Genomic DNA, 17,571 nt, shown 5'->3' on the forward strand with positions numbered 1-17,571 from the left:
GGAATATATTGAAATACTACAAACATGTTCTAATATATTTTACCTACTAGCAAACGAATACCTTCTGGAAGTTAAATAAAATGTTTTTTCAATACAGATTGACTATTGTCCAGCACACTGACATCCTATAAATGCAAGGTAAGCCACAAAAGCTCACAAACAGAATGCTGTGTGGAAGAATGAAATGTAGTACACACAGAACAGAGAAAATCTGAGACTTTAGAGGATCATAAAGCAAAACCCATTCAGGAGTTTAAGAAGAGGTTGGCAAGGCCTGGACTGTGGTGGATGGAGTTAGAGATTAAAGAGCTAACACAAAAGACACATCTGTGAGACTTGTCTTGTGAAAAGCTACTTGTTAACCAAAGATAACGACAGAAGTATCTTACCTGGGCTGAGGAGAAAAGGCATTAGTTGTTCAAAATCCTCTTGTCAGAACACATTTTTGGAAATCAAGGTTTCTATCTGGGAGGCAGAGTGTAGGTGCACAGAATGCAAGTTTTTAAAGGTCCAGGAAAACACTTTTCCAGCCCACCAGAAAATTTTAAGATAACCTTTAGTTTTCCTGTTTTTAGGCTTGATGAGGATGCTTTTTCATTTTTCCAACAGGACATAGGACTTCCACACTCAACAAAAAGCAAGAGTACCTGATTTAATAATATGCTTCACTGCAAAGCTCCGGTTGTTGGATTTGCATTAGAAGTAAAATATCAAAATGAGCAGGAATAAATGCTTAAATTATGTGGGGATTACTTTTAAATTATTGAAATAAGTTTAACATTCTATTGTACTGTAGCTGTATTTGATTTGACAGACCTCAACAATAAAAATAAATGTTTCTACTTCATACAAGTTTCTTAAATAAAGGAGTCCATACAACGTAGGAGGTTTTACAAATAGTATTACATTTTATTAATATATTTTCATAAAACAAGTTTAAGACTGTATCAAAAACTCAGTAAAAACATTAGATTTTTTTTAACCATTGTTCTAATGGTGATATGAACTGTACATAATTCACATATTGTTGTGGTTCCTTTGTTCCCCATCACATTGAGATAATGCTTTATTTTTATTTGTTTTAATGTGATGGGCACGTAAACAATCTTTTCTATCCTCACAAACTATAAAGTTATATATTTTTTTAATGACTGTGATCATAAATCTAGACATACAATTAAAAAATAAAAAATTTCCCACTCAGGGGGGGCGCCGCCAGTTCCCAACCAGGTTTACTGATAAAACATCAACATTATGGAGTCGTTTTATTTCACAGGCACACAGATATGTACATCCCCTTCTACCCCATGCCTCACCTGAACTGACAACAGGCACCGCACTAGTAGTGCAAACCCTTGTGTCAGAGCAGTAGTATTACAGTACTCTACACCCACCCGCCCCTCACAGATAAAAAAAAAAAAAACTGAATAAAAGACAATGGATCCACCTTATTGACATATATTCTGCCTGCTGTGAATCCCAGCATTCCACAGGCCCCTTTGTTATTGTTGTAGCAACTCCATAAGAATTGCACTGTGTCCACAGACATCACCTTGGCAACAGCGAGCCCAGTTATTTCACAGGCAGCTTTAGTGGCACACATTAAAGAGAGGGAAAATAAATCATGTTTAAGCTACATCTACAACAGGCATGATTACAGTTGCGTCCTTTGTGGTCAAGTACCAGAGGAATCTCAGTCATATGGCAAGTTCAAGGATCTAAAATTCTTGTACGTTCTTATCAGTCAAACACGCAACCATTTCAATTATGCTAAAGACACATAGTGCAAGGTTTAACAAGAATTTGCATAAGTGCAAGGGCTGCATGTTATTATCCAGAGGGAGCTAAGTAAAAGAACAGGGAAGATCAATATCTGATAATCAATTTATGTGTGAATAAAATGCATCATGCGTTCAATTTGCCATTTTGCTTTTCATCCCCTCAAGAAATAACAAGTGCAAAATCTTACTAAACCTAGCTGAAGGGCAGATAAGAATGATTTAGAACTCATATAGATTAACATCGGGAGGGAGAGCCTCGAGTCTGCTGTCATGGTGACATCGCCACAAAAGGCCCAAAGGACCTCAGTCTTTCCTGCTGCTTTATTATTTTCTATACAATAGAAATAGAAGATCATTGAAGATAAAACTGGCTCTTCTCGGCAAAAAACAGACAAAAAAATAAGATGCAAGAAGTCAAAAGCAGATCTGAATTACAGGAAGGAAAAAGAAATACAAATTGTCCTCTATCCGTTTGTCCAGGGACAGTAGCAGAATGTTTTATTCATGATGGTCAGATATATGCTGTTGCTTCCTCTTCTATAAAGTCAAAGCCAGTTCATTGAACACAAGTAAATGTACTCCTGCTGTAGTTTCTGAGAAGCATCCCTAAATCGGACCAGCTTTTCAAACTGAAAGCTCAGATGTGTACGTTAGGGAGGTACATAGGGAGGTGGTGACCTGTAGGATGTCATGTTCTTGGGGCGTGAGCCTTTTCCCTCAATTGGAACGGTGAAAGGGGGTGGGGGCTGATAAGGTGGAGCATTGGGATCGTCATCCTGGTAGACTGAATACTCCTCCAGCAGATCTTGGTTGAGCAGGGTACTGTGGGGGCCAGCCATGTTGGGGTACTCAGGAGGAGGAAGAGGCGGTTTTTCCTCCTGCAGGATTAGAGGGATGCTGGAGGATGGTGGAGACTTGGAATCATCCAGTTCATCAGCAAATATTATGGGAACGCCCTTCTTTATGAAGGTGGCCTGTTCTTCTATTGTCATTTTCCCTTTGCGCTTCTTGCGATAGCAGACCATTGCAATGATCCCAGCTATAAGCAACAAGGCTGCCACCACAACAGCAGGGATCACTGTGTGGAGGTAAACATCATCACTACTTCTTTGACTTGTACCAGGAGACGGTGTGGCTGTAGGAAGGGCAGGCATTGGCACCTCTCCTGGTGGAATGAATGTGTAGCTCTGACATTTATTGGTACCACGGACTGAGATGCTTATGGGTTTAAATTCAGGCTCCATGGCCTTGATGAAGGCTGGCGAAGGTGTTCCTTGGGAATCTGAGATTCTTTTGGTGAGAGCAGTTATCTGTTCTTTTGGACAGAAATTCTGCTGAATACTATTGTTGGTCCATTCAACCACAATGGATCCTTTAGTGATGCTCCTGAGGGTCACTGTGCTGGTATTTCGGTCCCCCAGGGCATAGGCCAGTCTTTTAGTCAAAAGAATCTTATTGTGAACATTTTCACTTAAAGTTTTGGGGTCACCGTGAAAACGAGCAGCAAACACCACTGATGGTTTGTCATTGCTAGTCCAGCGGTTGACTCGAACCTCAAATGCATCCATGATGCTCTTCCCACCCTTATCGGTGGCCAGCATGAAGTATTCATGATCCCCTGCATGTTCCTCATCAGGAAGGCCATACAAAAGCTGGATGCTGCTGTTGAACTGGATCCAGGAGGTTTCACTCACGGCTTCTTTTGGGGTCTTCTTCAGAGTCAAACGCAACTTGTCAGTGGTACCATCTTCTCGGTCATAAAACGCATCCGAAGCAATTTTGACCTCAAAGTACGTGCCAACCCATGCTGTAACTTGATCAATCGGGTTACGGATTTCTGGGTTTTGATTCAAGTCTGTGGTCAGAGTAAGAGTAGTTGTACGTATGGTTGTTTTAGGAGTGGTGGACTTTGGTTCACGGGGAGCAGGGGTGGACATTCTGGGTTTCTTGGGCTTCTTTGAAGTTTTTGGTTTTTTGCTGGCACCTGGTGGCGTTGGCGAAGCAGTGGGCCCTAAAATTGTCGGTCGAGTCATGGTAGGCATGATTGGAATGGTACTCGTAGTTCCCAACACTCTGGTAGGTTGAGGAGGTCCAAAGACAGGTGTATGAGCTATTTGATCTTTGACCCTCAATGTGGGCTTCACTGGTAAAGGTAAAGGCCCTCGGACAGGGGGAGTAGAGTTGTCTGTTGCTGGGGCAATAGAGGGTGAAGTTGGGGTAGGAACAACACGAGAAAGAGGCTCTTGGTTGACAGTGGGGGGAAGTAGGGATGGCACTGGAGTAGGAGTGTTGTACAACTGACGCCTGATACGTTTCACTACATGGGGCTTTTTGTTGACAATATGCCAGCCGACCACTGGGTAACCCAACCTGGCTGACATTGTCCCATCTTTTGCTGAGGACTGCACACTGCTGATGTCAGGAATGCTGGGCTGATCAAGCGCACATCCAACTTTCCATGACAGCAGGGCTCCATTCTCCACAACTTTCTTTGCATTTCCTGGTCCAGCCATGAAAGCAGACATGTCAAATAAGCGATTGTTTACAACAGGTACAACTCTCATGTGCTCCAGAGGCACATGAGAGAATTTCCTCATCAGTCCTAATAAGCTGACCCTCTGTTCAGCAACCATCTTTGTCAAATCTGCATCCAAGATGACAGTAAGGACCGTGACAGGCTCCTCTGAACCACAGGTGAAAGGCTGCAGGCCACTGATATCAGACTGCAGAGTGAGCAGAGCCGGCTCAGTGTCAGCCCGTTCTTCTGGGTACACTTCAACTGTGAAGACTGTACTGGGATACACTTGGCTACTTGTCCCTTCAGTTATCTGCTCCCCTGACACCAAAATATGATATACACCTTTATCTTGCTCCAGAGCCAATCCTCTTAGAGTGCATCTCTCTTTGTCCCAGTAGAGCCAGGAGGGCAAGGTCTCTCTTCCCATCTCAGTGAGCTTAGAAAAAAAGAGAAAGACTATTAGAATTTTGTACAGCATGAGGAAATCTGATATAAGCCAGGTCTGAAATATAAAAGTATCTAATAACTGCCACCTCACATTTAACATTGCAACAGTTGCAGTTTTATACAAAAAAGAAAAAAAAGTACCCCTCGTACTGCAAATGTATCTTTTATATTAATATTCAGACCCCTTTCCTGTCTTAACGTGTATATATGTTAACACAGCTATACATGTACTTTTCTTAAAATCTTCACAGAGGTTTTGTTCAAGAATCCAAGATGAGTGTCACATTTTAAGAATTTGGAGAAGTCTTATATTAGGGATGGTCAAAGGAGAAAAAATCTGACCAAAATCTAATTATTTTTGAAAGTGAGGCAAAACTTCCAGATTCACAACACCTTAACTTCGCATGTAGCATCTCAAGACAGATAGGATCTCATCCAGCAGGTATAAAATGTGCTTTACTAGTTTTTGGTGCAAGTACAGCATTTGAAAAAAAAAATATAGCAGAGAATGGGAATATATTATCAGGTTTTGTTTGTGTCATGTCGCTCATCATTAATTCTCTGTTGTGGAGTTATCACTTTACTGTCTTTTGTTAATTTGTGTAGCAAATGCTATGGCAGAGGTTACTGAAACTATGATTAACCAGGGCCATGGTTATCAATTTATATATTTTTTTCCATTCTTTCCAGCTGCAACAATCATCAACCATGATTTGCTTACACACTTGGAGTGTTAAGTGTTTTATGGAAGATATGTGGGACTTCTCTGATGTTTGTGCACAAACTACACCAGTTTTCTGAATTGATATGTTTATCCATTGTTATACGGCGGGAAAAGTAATGCAAGCAGAAAATCATCACAGCTAATATAAATACAGGCTTGAAAACATCTGTCCATGTGTAAATAATATGTTGCACATATATTATCTAGGCTTATATCCATATTGCCTATTGTTACAATAATTGACATTATTTGGCAATAGTGGCTTAGAAGGACTTGTATGTCAATATGTTAGAGTGCATCTTTATTTGCCCCAGTAGATGTTCAAAATGACCAACATCTGTCTATACCAATGTAATGGATTTCTGACAAAAGTCAGAGATTCAGATGATTTTTCTACATTATTACAAAAAAAAATACAAACAAAAAAGACAATTACCAGTTCATTTTCCAAACAAAAAACAGAACAAATGTTTTAATAACTGAGATTAATGGTTTCATATGAAATGTATGGAATAAATTATCATAAATTAACCATTTAATTCTGTCTGCTGTTTCATGCCAAGCCATCAGCCAACGATGGGGAACTCTGATAAACCACACTGATTTAAAATGAATATAAAATTGAAATATGTAGGGCAAAAGGAACCCCATCATCTGCCACAATCGCACTCCTTTCATTCCTTTCAGTTTATCAAATCTTGCCAAAGATGAACAAGAAGCAGAGTGAGCCTCTATTCATAATAACTGTGTGAGTCATCACTCATCATTTTGAGTTATTACGCTGTGACAGGATATCATTCTGTATCACCACTCAGGCCAATAATAATCTCATGTCACTCATAAGTCTGACTGGAACAAATTGCAATAGAGTCTGCCTCAATGAGCAGTGATACAGTGATCAAAAATGATGGGATAAATGCTATATAGTGCATTAAATGTTTTTTATAATGACAGGAAACTAGGCAAAATGACAACTATAAGACACAGGAGATAGAAGAGTACAAGGAAACATTTTAGACAAGCACACATTTTCAAAGACACATTTTATTACTTCCTTGATCTATAATTCAATTGAACTATCAGTTCAGCCTTCTGTAAAGTTTTATAATGATTTCATTTCCACCCAAGAACTAAAAAACTATTTTAGCTACATCTAAATTCATATCTGGTCAATCTTTAGGGATACAGTTGCTTCTTAAGTTTAAATATAAACAGATTAATCACCAACAGTGCTACATTTCACGTGAAGTTTTGTTAATTTTGATCATTTTGGCTTCACTAATTACTTTATTTGACCAATAAAGTAACATGTTTTGCCCATATAATGGTCAACTATCTATGTAAGCAACAGTTACACACAGGAGGTGTGGAAGCTAAGTCACTAAGGTCACAGCTAGAGATGATGGTTACTTATTGTGTTGTGTTTAGGCAACTTAATGGAAATTTGAGTGAAAGGAAAAACTGCACAAGCAGGGATACCTGCAGTCTTGACAGGTAAAGAAAATGTTAATAAATAGTGTGGGCACAACTGTGGCAGCAACCAGTACTTTAAGAGCCACAACACATGTACAAGAACGGTTGCATTCCTTGATTAAGCCACTCCAGATCCAGAAACAAAGTTTCAAAATCTGGAGGAAGAATGCAGAGGCACTAAAATCCAAGTGACTTCAGGTTCAGTGAAAATTTTCAGTCAGTAATGATTTGTAGACTTATGTCATTTGTCAGAGCATGTGATGCTTCCCGCTTCCTAGCTGGCACTTCTGTTTTTTATTGGTTTAATGTTTTTTTAAAGTTTGGATTTTCATTACCCGTAAGTTATGATCATCAAAAGAATAAATATAATAAATTCAGTCAAATGTTTTTAATTGAATGTCACCCTTTTTCATAATATTCAAATTTATTGAGCTACACTTGAATAACAGTTCTTGAAGATGACTTAAAAACAAAGATGCCCACTGCTGTATTAAGTCACGTGATAATTTGCTAACATGTTAGACATCTTGACTGAACACTAGAATTTTTGAGATCATGGGCTTTAGAGACACCAAGATTTAGCTTTACGTACCTGGATGTTGCAGCTTGCATGGTCAGGTCCAGGAGGTACCTTCAATTGGAACACCTGGCCTACGATTGCTGAGGAATCTGGGATGTTTGTGTGGACTCCATTCCCCACAGAAGAATCTGGTATAGCTGTAGGGGGTCCTTCACCAACAGAGGATGCTGCAGCCTGGAGCTCAGACATCACAGAGGACTGCATAGAGGCCTCTAGTTCCACAGATATCATGTCCACTAGTGTTTCTTGCTGATCTGGCATGGCGCCATGGGCCAGAGTAGCCAGAAGCCATATTACAACAGGGAGAGTCCTGCATGAAGGAAACCTGCTCCTCCCCGCATCCCTGCAGCTCATGTCTCTATATAGTATATAGTGCATATCAAGAGGCCTTTGGGCTGCACAGCAGATGTCTGTGAACCACCAAGAAGGCCACATGCACTGAAGTCTCTTCAATGATATGCTTATGGGTCAGAATCTCTAGTGATTGGCTATGCTCGCAAATGCAGCAGTTTCTCTTCGCTGTCCTCTGTGATCCATGAAGATTCTTTGACAGCCTGTCAGACGTCCATGTCAGCCCGCTGCAAGAGATACACACAGAAAAACTGAAGAGTAAACATAAGGAGGAAGCTGCATAGGCACATAAAGCCATCAGTGCAAAAATGCATGAAATTCATTGCTTACATGGCAATCTCTTTATTTAAAATGGCAACATTTAGACTGCATCACATGATGATACAGCAGGACATGATGTAATGTCATGATCTCCTTTTTGACGGCCTGATACCGTATCAGCATCTACAATTTTGTGGCAATTATGTTTTTGTCAAGGAGAGTTGGTTCAAGGAAACTACAAACTTCTTTGAGAAAATGTACTTTGTTTCAAACAGCTAGAGACAACAGTTATTAAACAAATACATTTCTCAGGGAAAGCTATTCACAACCGTTTCAGATTTCACATTTTAACAAAAGTTTGGCAGCAATGACCTTAGACGATAAGTGTTTTTGTTCCAGCATAAAGCACTGTATTGTTGCATTGATTAAAACTGAGAACCAGAATCTAGGTCAAAGGATTATTTTTGCAAATGCACCCCAATAACACCTCAGAGGAATTATTTGGAGCAAATGAAAAATAAATTTTATAGAAATGTTATAACTTGCCATCTATTCACTAAAACAAAAACAATGGGTCAAAACCCTTTGAGTCCATTAGCTGAGAAGTACACCACGTCTGGGATTTTTTTCTTTCATCTCAGTTTCACCGTCTCTCAATCCCTTTCCCCATCATTTCTTCAACACAGTCCAAAAGAGAAAACAATATTAATTTTACTGAAAAGATTTTGCAACAGTGCAGAACATGTAGGCTGAGAAAACGACACATGAATCACACAGTTATTTGTGCTCTAAATGTAAAACACAAGAATAAACATTAAAAAACAGGCCATGCACATAAACTGCCTTTAATTCAGACCAAATTATTTGAGTCAGCTGTGGTAAAGTACAGACATGTAAAAGTTGGACGATCAAGGCCCTCCTATGTTCCAAACACGCAGAGATGGCCATTTAAAACTAATATAAAATACTACAAACAATGTACAGTATATTGTAGTTACTGTCTGTGATTCAGCTGGTCAAAGTCTTACAACAGAAATCAGAAATAAACATCCAAATTTTTAGTTATTTGTTAAACCAGAAGTTTCCAAACATTTCAGCCTATAACTGCCAGGCTGAAATGGCCTGGCAGTTACAGGCCATTTCAGCCTGTAACTGCTGAAATGGCCGTATTATTAAATACAGAAATAATTCTGTATTTCTGTTAAAATACAGAATTATTTTAACTCTATATTTATTTATCTAAAACAGTGACATGATTCATCTTTCTACATCACAATGATTCTGAAATTCATCTTTAGAGCCCTGCCTACCCCACTTGTGTCTCACGACCCCTATTTTGGAAACCACTGTGTTAGACCACTTATATACTTTACAACTTTATTTTGTAGTTCTTGATACACTTACATCAATTCTTCTTAGTTGCAGTCAATGTTTTTTTCTTCCTCCCCTTCCCCCTACTCAGTTCAAGTTTTAATTAGGCAAACCTCAGGCCTGGAATTAAAGTCTTGCTGCTCTGACCTTGCCAGCTTTAATCCTGTAGCACTCAAATGGGCAGAGGAGGGTCAGCCATTTGCCCAGAATCACAATGTCTACCTTGGCACAACAGTGTGACATCAAGTGATGCAATTAATGTCTTCGCCTGTCCTAAAATTCCTTAAAGTACAAACCAAACTTTAGGCAAATTTGTGAATAATAAAAATTTTTAAAAAATCAGCTGACCCTCAGGAAAAATCTGTGCAACTTTGAACTTCATTCAGTTTTTGACTCAAAGATTTTGCACTGTTATGATTCTTCAACAGAAGCCAAACAAAACCCTCTCAGATTGGTCAATAAGTTTAAACCACAAGAATAAAGCATTACATAAAATGTGGTTTTAAAAACCATTTGTTTGTACATTAAAACCACAAAAGACATGCACAATTGTAAACTATTATAGCTTAAAATTACCTTAAATTAAAAAACTGGGAACAAAAAAAATATACCTCCAAATAAAAAAGGACACAAATCCAATGAGAAGGCAAAATCCAGATTGATTTTGCTGTTTTGCTTACCTTTTTGTAATTTTATTATGCATGTTTCCAAAACATAATTATCCCTCAATTATTCTCAACCCTAACTGCTATTAACACTTTAATTGTTATTCCAATTGTTGACAGTCAACATCTCTGGCTGTTAATAGAAAACTTTGTAAGCAATGTTATCAAGTTCAAGCAATACATAAACCTAGCAGCTCATCAAAGTGCATCTAACAGACTTACAAACTTTCCATACATGGAAGGCATACTAAAAAAACAAAACAATTCAGAGGAAGCTATTTTCTACCATTTGCCATCTATTCACTAAAACAAAAAGAACAATGAGTCACAACTCTTCCAGCCCATTAACCAAGCTGAGACATGCACCTCATCTGAGATTTTTTTTCCCCCTTTCATCTCAGACAGTTCATCCTCTCCCTCTCACCCCTTCTACTTCCCCAGCATTTCAACTCAGTCCAAAAAAGAAAACAGTATTCACTTTATTGAAAGATTGTGAAAGAAATTTAAGTGACTGATTCTTTAACAGTGCAGAACATTTAGGCTGAAAACCCCCGCCCCCAAAAAAACGACCATTACACGATGCATGAATCATGTAGTGGTTTGATGTAAAACACAAGCATTAACCTGAAAATGGGCCATGTGCCTAAGCTACCTTTAATACAGAGAAAACACTACACATGACCTCAGGTTGTTGCCACACATGTCGAGGAAGGAAGTGGAGGGGCAAATACTGTACATCTGAGCATTGAACTATACTCATTTTAACATAAATCTAAACAGTATTTAACAAAAAAACAAACGTAAAAGTTAGGTGTTTATGTGGATTAAAGCTGAAAACGGTTACTGGACTTATAGGTGAGGTTGCAAATTAGTGTTGTTGGTGCTGGCTGCCACTGTTTGGTATTAAACAATGCTACCTATAAACCCTTAAGAGTCACATTTGACATTCAGCTTGATCTATTCAGACTACCTTAAAACTTAAGAGTTCTTGGGAAACTTGAATCTGTTCACTGAAGCCACATTAAGTTAAGCTTCCAGAAACAACAAAGCATCCGAGTGAAACCTTGTCATTACATGAGCTTAGGGCTGGACGATGTGGCTGAAAAACTTATCACTATATAAATGTTTCATATCAGTCAATGGTGATAATTATTGATTAGTTTTTGTTTTTTTAAATATCTGAAAACCTGCCGAGCTGTTGTTGATGTTATTTTTATTTTTAGGCAGTTATGAGGCATGGTGACAAAACATGAAACTGCTGCACAAGTTACTCAACTGGGTGTTGCTAGATAACCAAAGAGTGAGTGAGTTGGTTGATGCCACCAACCTTAGTTGGCTGCGAGTTTGAGTAGCTAAAGTTTATTTATTGCAGCAATTTCATCTTAAGATTAAAATGAATTATTGTGATAAAATGACATTTCTGATTCCATCCAACTGTTTCCTTAAAGAGTAATGGAAGAATGTAATCATTAGGCATTGGCTAGTTTTCTGGTACTAGGCAAGAACATGTAACTTTCTCTTTACCATAGAAAAAGCTACAGGCTGTCTGGTGTTTTCCACAGCTGTCTGGAGTAGAAAGTAGCCGCATTCCCAAGTAGCTGAACTGTTGCTGTTCAGTGCCAGTTAGCTGGCTGAAGAAAGACCCAAATGTTTTTCCTCACTTAAATGAAAGCCAAATTATTCTATTTGGACATATTTCCAGCCCAGGAAACACCATGTAGTCATTATTTATAGGTAGAGGAGTCAATATCAATTATTAAAAAAAACAAAAAAAAAACAGTATTATAATAAATGACTTAAATTCCAACAGTCAATATATTATTTTATTAGCAAAATTGTTTTTCATCATAAAAAAAAACATGTTTACATTCTTGTTTTAAATTTTTGTGATAATATTGCAATACTGTAAAATAGCTTTTTTTTTTACTTTTAAACACATGGTTGTCAAACAGTGAGATTCTCATAGCAGCCATGCCTAGTAAACAATTATACAAAAATTTCTGCCTCAGGTTAAATGACTACAAGTACAAACCACCGCAGTGAGGAAATGGCTTCATGCAAGTTTTTACAATACTTTTAGTAAATTACTCATTTAATGAGATTGCTACTCTACAAGCAACAAGTTTGTTGAGTCTATGCTAAGGCACAACACTGGTTGTTAATTTTAGAACTGTGTTATCTCAAACTTATGGGTTTTTTTTTTTAAGTGAAGCCTTTATACTGTATGTTTGGTAAACTGTGCAAAGATATAGACTTTAGTGTGGGTGATTTGCACTTGGAGGCCTTTACTACTGAGGGCACAAAAACGTTTTACAACCATCCATGCACTCTGTGGTTCAACAGTAGTTAAAACTCGAAAACCATCAAAAATAATTAGGCCTCCGATGCACAGTGGCACTCAGGGCCAATTGAATTGACGTAGCACATGCAGCAGCCTCTAGATAGAGCATGAGCTGAATAACAAACATATCCACAAGACAAGGTTGCTTTGCAGTTGGATGTTTCCCTTGTGTTGCCCTCTACTCTGTTCAACAAAGTAATGAAATATGTGGGGAGAAAACAGAACAACAAAAAATGTCTTTGCTGACTGAAAACAGAACTTGGCATGGCGATTCCAGAGCAACTCCCTTTACACTGACAACAGTACACTTATAAATCTCAGCTCCACGTCAACAAATTCTGTTGGATATTTACAGGAGTTCAGACACCACTCTAAATCCATTATCAGAAAATTAGCCATTACTGTAGGGCACCATATGTTTAGTGGAGTTTGCTGCATCTTCTCTGACATGCACAAATTATAATCTTTTTCATGTTACAAGCCACGAATGTTTAACCAAAACAGTAACTAACCATACATTTATGCCAGTAAGCAAAAGTGAATTCAAAGACAAAAATTTATTTGAAACAGCTAAAATATGCCATTATACACTAAATGGGATGTCAAAATCTCCAGTTGTGTTGAGTTTAAAGTTAAATGCTGCCTTTGTCCTTCCCCACAAATCGCTGTCCGCTGCAGGTTACTGAATTAAGAAATGTTACTAAATTTTTCTCCTCCAGTAAAGGTAGATTAGAGTATTTTCAAATATGGAAATATTTTTAATTCTGACAATACCAGAAAAATAAAAATAGTCAAAGTGTGGGCATTAATAGGACCTTTAAAGATGATGCAGGTTTTATATTTGACAAGCAGCATACAATTGCTTATTCTGAATTTTTGCTAGTAGACAAGCAAACTAATTTTAAAAAAACAATCATAAACTGAATTGCTATAATAGCAACAACCAATAAGTGGGGCAAAACAATTGTTGCTTTTCTGTTTTGTTTGGTGGAGTATATCGGAGACACACTGTAGTCAGCTCTATACCAACATACATTAGATCGATTGGATTGACTACAATCACCCTTGACACCCACATGATGTACATTTTTGGTAAGAGCGGCAAAGCTCAAATCACTGTAGTGAAGTGAAAAAAAGAGTGATGTTAATTCTAATCAATATAATTAATTACAATATTCAGCAATAATATTGCAGTTACACGTTTTCCTGGTATTGTGCAGGTGTAGTAAATTTAGTGAATGACATTTTAGGACCATGGTTCATATCTAATATTGATCCTTATTAGTACAGGGGATTGATAATAGATGCAATTCGTCAGCTACACTGCAGATGCCATTTGCAAATCAATCACTTGACAGGTGATTTCACCATCGACTCAGCCATAGCCCCGAAAAGCAGATTCCATTTGGTATTGTGGGTTCCATTCATATATTCTACAACATAACATTTTGGATGATATTAAAAAAGGGACAACTACAACTAAGTTTGTCAGGATAATAAAATTTGACAAACTTGATACTAAGAAAAACACTCCATATTGTCTTGGACACACGGCAATAACTTTTTGAAGGCACAGAGTTCTTTCTAGTTAAGAGGGAAAAAAACATTTCAAATACAACAAGTAAGCATTTAACTTCTTTAATTAGAGTAAAACCAAAAAGTAGGGGACAACTGAGTTCTTGATTAGAAGTGCCACTTCCCAGCCTGGTAAAACAAAAGCTCACTCTACAAGTTTTAATATCCTAGTAAGAATGTAATCAGGGCAGAAAATTAGCACCCATTGGCCAAATGCGGGTAAAAGTATGAAGTGGCGTGTAAATTGGAGAAACGCACCCGCCACTTTGGCGGATTGACAATTTGAACAGAAAAAAAAAAAAAAAGCTGCATTCAGTTTGAACTTCTGACATCTTCTTTATTATCGTCGGAGGATTATGATGAGAAAGACGTGACCAGGGACAGACTGAGGAAGAGTTCAGATTAGCTGCTGCTGCACGGTAAGAAGGAGTGAAAATGTTTATGAAGAAAAAGTTTCATGCAGGCAGGAAGGCAGGTGTGTGTGAGGGGGAAGCTAACACTAAGCTCCAGGTAGTCAGAAAAACTCTGGAGTAACACAAGAATGACGTTGGCCCGTGGAATTAATAATGAACACGTTCTGAGATATTTTAGTAATAATTGTTCATTTCAACAGAAAATGCAATAAGTAAGGGAAAACAAAAGAGTTAGAAAACAGCTATTGATACAATTTAAAAATAACTAGCCACATCTTTAATAAATATTATCCAGGAGAGTTGTTGCCAAAATTTGGAAATGTTCAACATATGATTGCAAGAATATTAGGGTTGTGTAGTTAAAGTTTGCCGTTAGTAATTACTTCAAATTAATTTATTGCACTACAACCCTGTTAAGATGTCCATGCTTTATGTTAAATTATTCTGTATGTACATCTGTATGGTAAACTTATTGTCAGTAAATTGGTTTTCATAGAGTTAAGAATAAATGGTAAATGGACTGAACTTATATAGCGCTTTTCCAGTCATTTTGACCACTCAAACGCTTTACACTAGAGTCACATTCACCCAGTCGCACTCACAAACACACACATTTATACACCGATACGCAGATTGGTAGGCAAATTGGGGTTAAGTGCCTTGCCCAGAGGCACATCGACATGTGGCAGGAGGAAGCTGGAATCGAACCTACAACCTTCCGATCGCAAGACGCCTACTCTACCATAGAGCCACAGTAAATCATACATTTTCTATAATTTGCTTGTACTGATGGGGTTTGTAATCAAAAGAAAAAAAAAAAAAAAAACAGCAGCTGGTGAAATGTCTGAGTGGGGGGGATGATCTCAATCTACTCGTCATGCTGAGTTCAAGACTTTCTGCAGCAGCTCATTTTGTTTTGGTCAGGTGAGCAACTGCATCGAGAAAAGGTTGCTGGAAGAAATGCTACAATTTGGGCAAATGTGAATGGGTAAGTTTATATTGATTTTGACATTTGAAATCTTTGAATAGGTAATTTTACTAATGTAGATCATCTTTAAAAAATTGCTTGACAACCCTAGTTACAAGTAGTCAAATTAAGACTTATACTAACCACTATAAAAGGCATCAAAGATCCTTTGAATATCTATTCAAAAGTAGCTAGTCAACTTAATCAGTAACTAGACACTAGATCTAGGGATGATTTACAACTTCTTTTAACAACTGCTTTAACAAAAAGCCCTTTTCAAAATGTTGTTACTCATACATGACAAAAAGCAGCACAAAAGAGGCACAAGACGACCTCAAAGAGTCTCCAAACAACTTTCAAAACTCTCTATTTACTCAAAAAGAATAAACAGATTAACGGAGATAATTAGGTAAAGACTCCAATATAGATGATGTACAAAAAGTTACAGCAAAACCGATTAACAGATTTACACACAACAGGCTGATTCAAACTATCTCAACAAGAACAGATGTTACATTAGATTTCTTGCGTGTATTATAGGGACTGAGTGGGAGGCCTTTTTACAAGTCTGTGTGGCCGCTGGCTCATAATCCTTTCGTGTCAATTATAAATCCAACTAATCAATCCTTCCAACATCAGCAGCGACACTGTTCCTGCGATTAGACGGAGGAGGAAAAAAAATCTCGTTTAGTAGGCATGCGAAAAGGCAAACGCTGTCATTATCAACATGATTAAGTGTTGCAGAATAGCGGTTTTGTGTTGCAAACTGCAGGTAAAGCTAGCGTTAGCTCAGTAACTAGGCATTAGCTCCTGGGCCCCGCTTCAAGTGGACTCAGTGGAGGAGGCCTTTGGAAATCGCAACGCCGCCTACGACGTTCAACCTTGATAAATACATTTCTCAGTATATACCAGGGAAACTCTCGATAAGTCGGGCCAACTTCTCTCTAAAACTGGGGAAAGATTTAAATTGGCTAATTTAGTACGCGGCTAGATGAGTTATCCCACGTCCTTCCGTCCGAGGCGCAGAGATGCACCTGTTTTATTCTAGGCGGAAACTAGCAGCGACTTGCTGCTGGGGCATTCGCCTCAGAAACACAAAGCTGTGTCAAAAACACTGCAGCTCCCTTTATCCAGGTCAGGCTGCATTGCTGAATCAGGCTTTAACAAAAGCTTCACTGAAAGCAGCAACCTGAACAAGGCAGAGTTATTGTGAGTCAGCTCACTTTCAAACACCAAAGTGGGATAAGGAGCGGACTGGGCAGAGATTTAACTACCGAGGTGGGGGGGCTAACTAACAGGCTAACGCAAATATAATATATCAATACAAACCGAGCCTTTTGCACGTCTTGTCAGCGACCTGGAGTCCCCGCTAATCTTGCACATGAGTCCGGTGTGCACACAGAAGGAAGACGAAATCCTATTCAAAAGTATAACACAAGAGCAACAGAGTCCATATTTCAAACTGACCTTGTTAGCGAGCTAACGTTAGCTAACTCGCGGCGTAATGTCTCCTCTTCTACCCGGAGAGAGCCGCGAAGTCTTCCCAAATGCCATTAAACACGGGCTGTTCCCCTCAGCGACGCAGGCAGTTGTTACTAAGCTCGTAGAGAAACCCGTTCAGGAAGAAAAATACGTCCATCTGGTTAGGTTAAGCCTACAGATAATTTTCAGCTGTATATAGTGGTGGTGACGGTAGCTTCCCCTCCCTCCACCGCCGCCGCCGCCGCGCTCCTTCTCTCTGTCCGCTTCACATACAGGTCTACAGGTTGAGGCCAGTCCTGTTAGCAGCCTGACTCCGCCTTCTTTTTATCCGAACAGGAGCAGGTGAAAACATCACAACTGCAAGCACTCACCTCGTAATTATACTGTACTATGCTTAATTATGGTGCTAGAGCATCATTGTGTGTGTGTGTGTGTGTGTGTGTGTGTGTGTGTGTGTGTGTGTGTGTGTGTGTGTGTGTGTGTGTGTGTGTGTGTGTGTGTGTGTGTGTGTGCGTGTGTGTGTGTGTGGTTTTTTTATATTCCCACCTTGAGTGACCTAAAAACCTAATCCAAGTATGCTCCTTTGTCTGCAGAGCTCCTCCCAGGAAACTTTGACAAATCT

At 38.6% G+C, this 17,571-nt stretch overlaps 1 protein-coding gene across 1 annotated transcript; it reads right to left on the reverse strand.

The window, feature by feature from the left end:
- Positions 1 to 884: 884 nt before the first annotated feature.
- On the reverse strand, positions 885 to 17,217 carry LOC102235305 (dystroglycan-like). Its single transcript, XM_005801674.2, has 3 exons — positions 16,935 to 17,217; positions 7,536 to 8,101; positions 885 to 4,735 (listed from the first exon to the last, which is right to left on the reverse strand). Exons 2-3 carry the CDS (start codon positions 7,956 to 7,958, stop codon positions 2,432 to 2,434), a joined length of 2,727 nt encoding a protein of 908 aa, XP_005801731.1. The 5' UTR covers positions 7,959 to 8,101; positions 16,935 to 17,217; the 3' UTR covers positions 885 to 2,431.
- Between the last annotated feature and the right edge of the window lie 354 nt (positions 17,218 to 17,571).

The sequence above is a fragment of the Xiphophorus maculatus genome, chromosome 1 (genome assembly GCF_002775205.1).
Source record: "Xiphophorus maculatus strain JP 163 A chromosome 1, X_maculatus-5.0-male, whole genome shotgun sequence".
Lineage (NCBI taxonomy): Eukaryota > Metazoa > Chordata > Actinopteri > Cyprinodontiformes > Poeciliidae > Xiphophorus > Xiphophorus maculatus.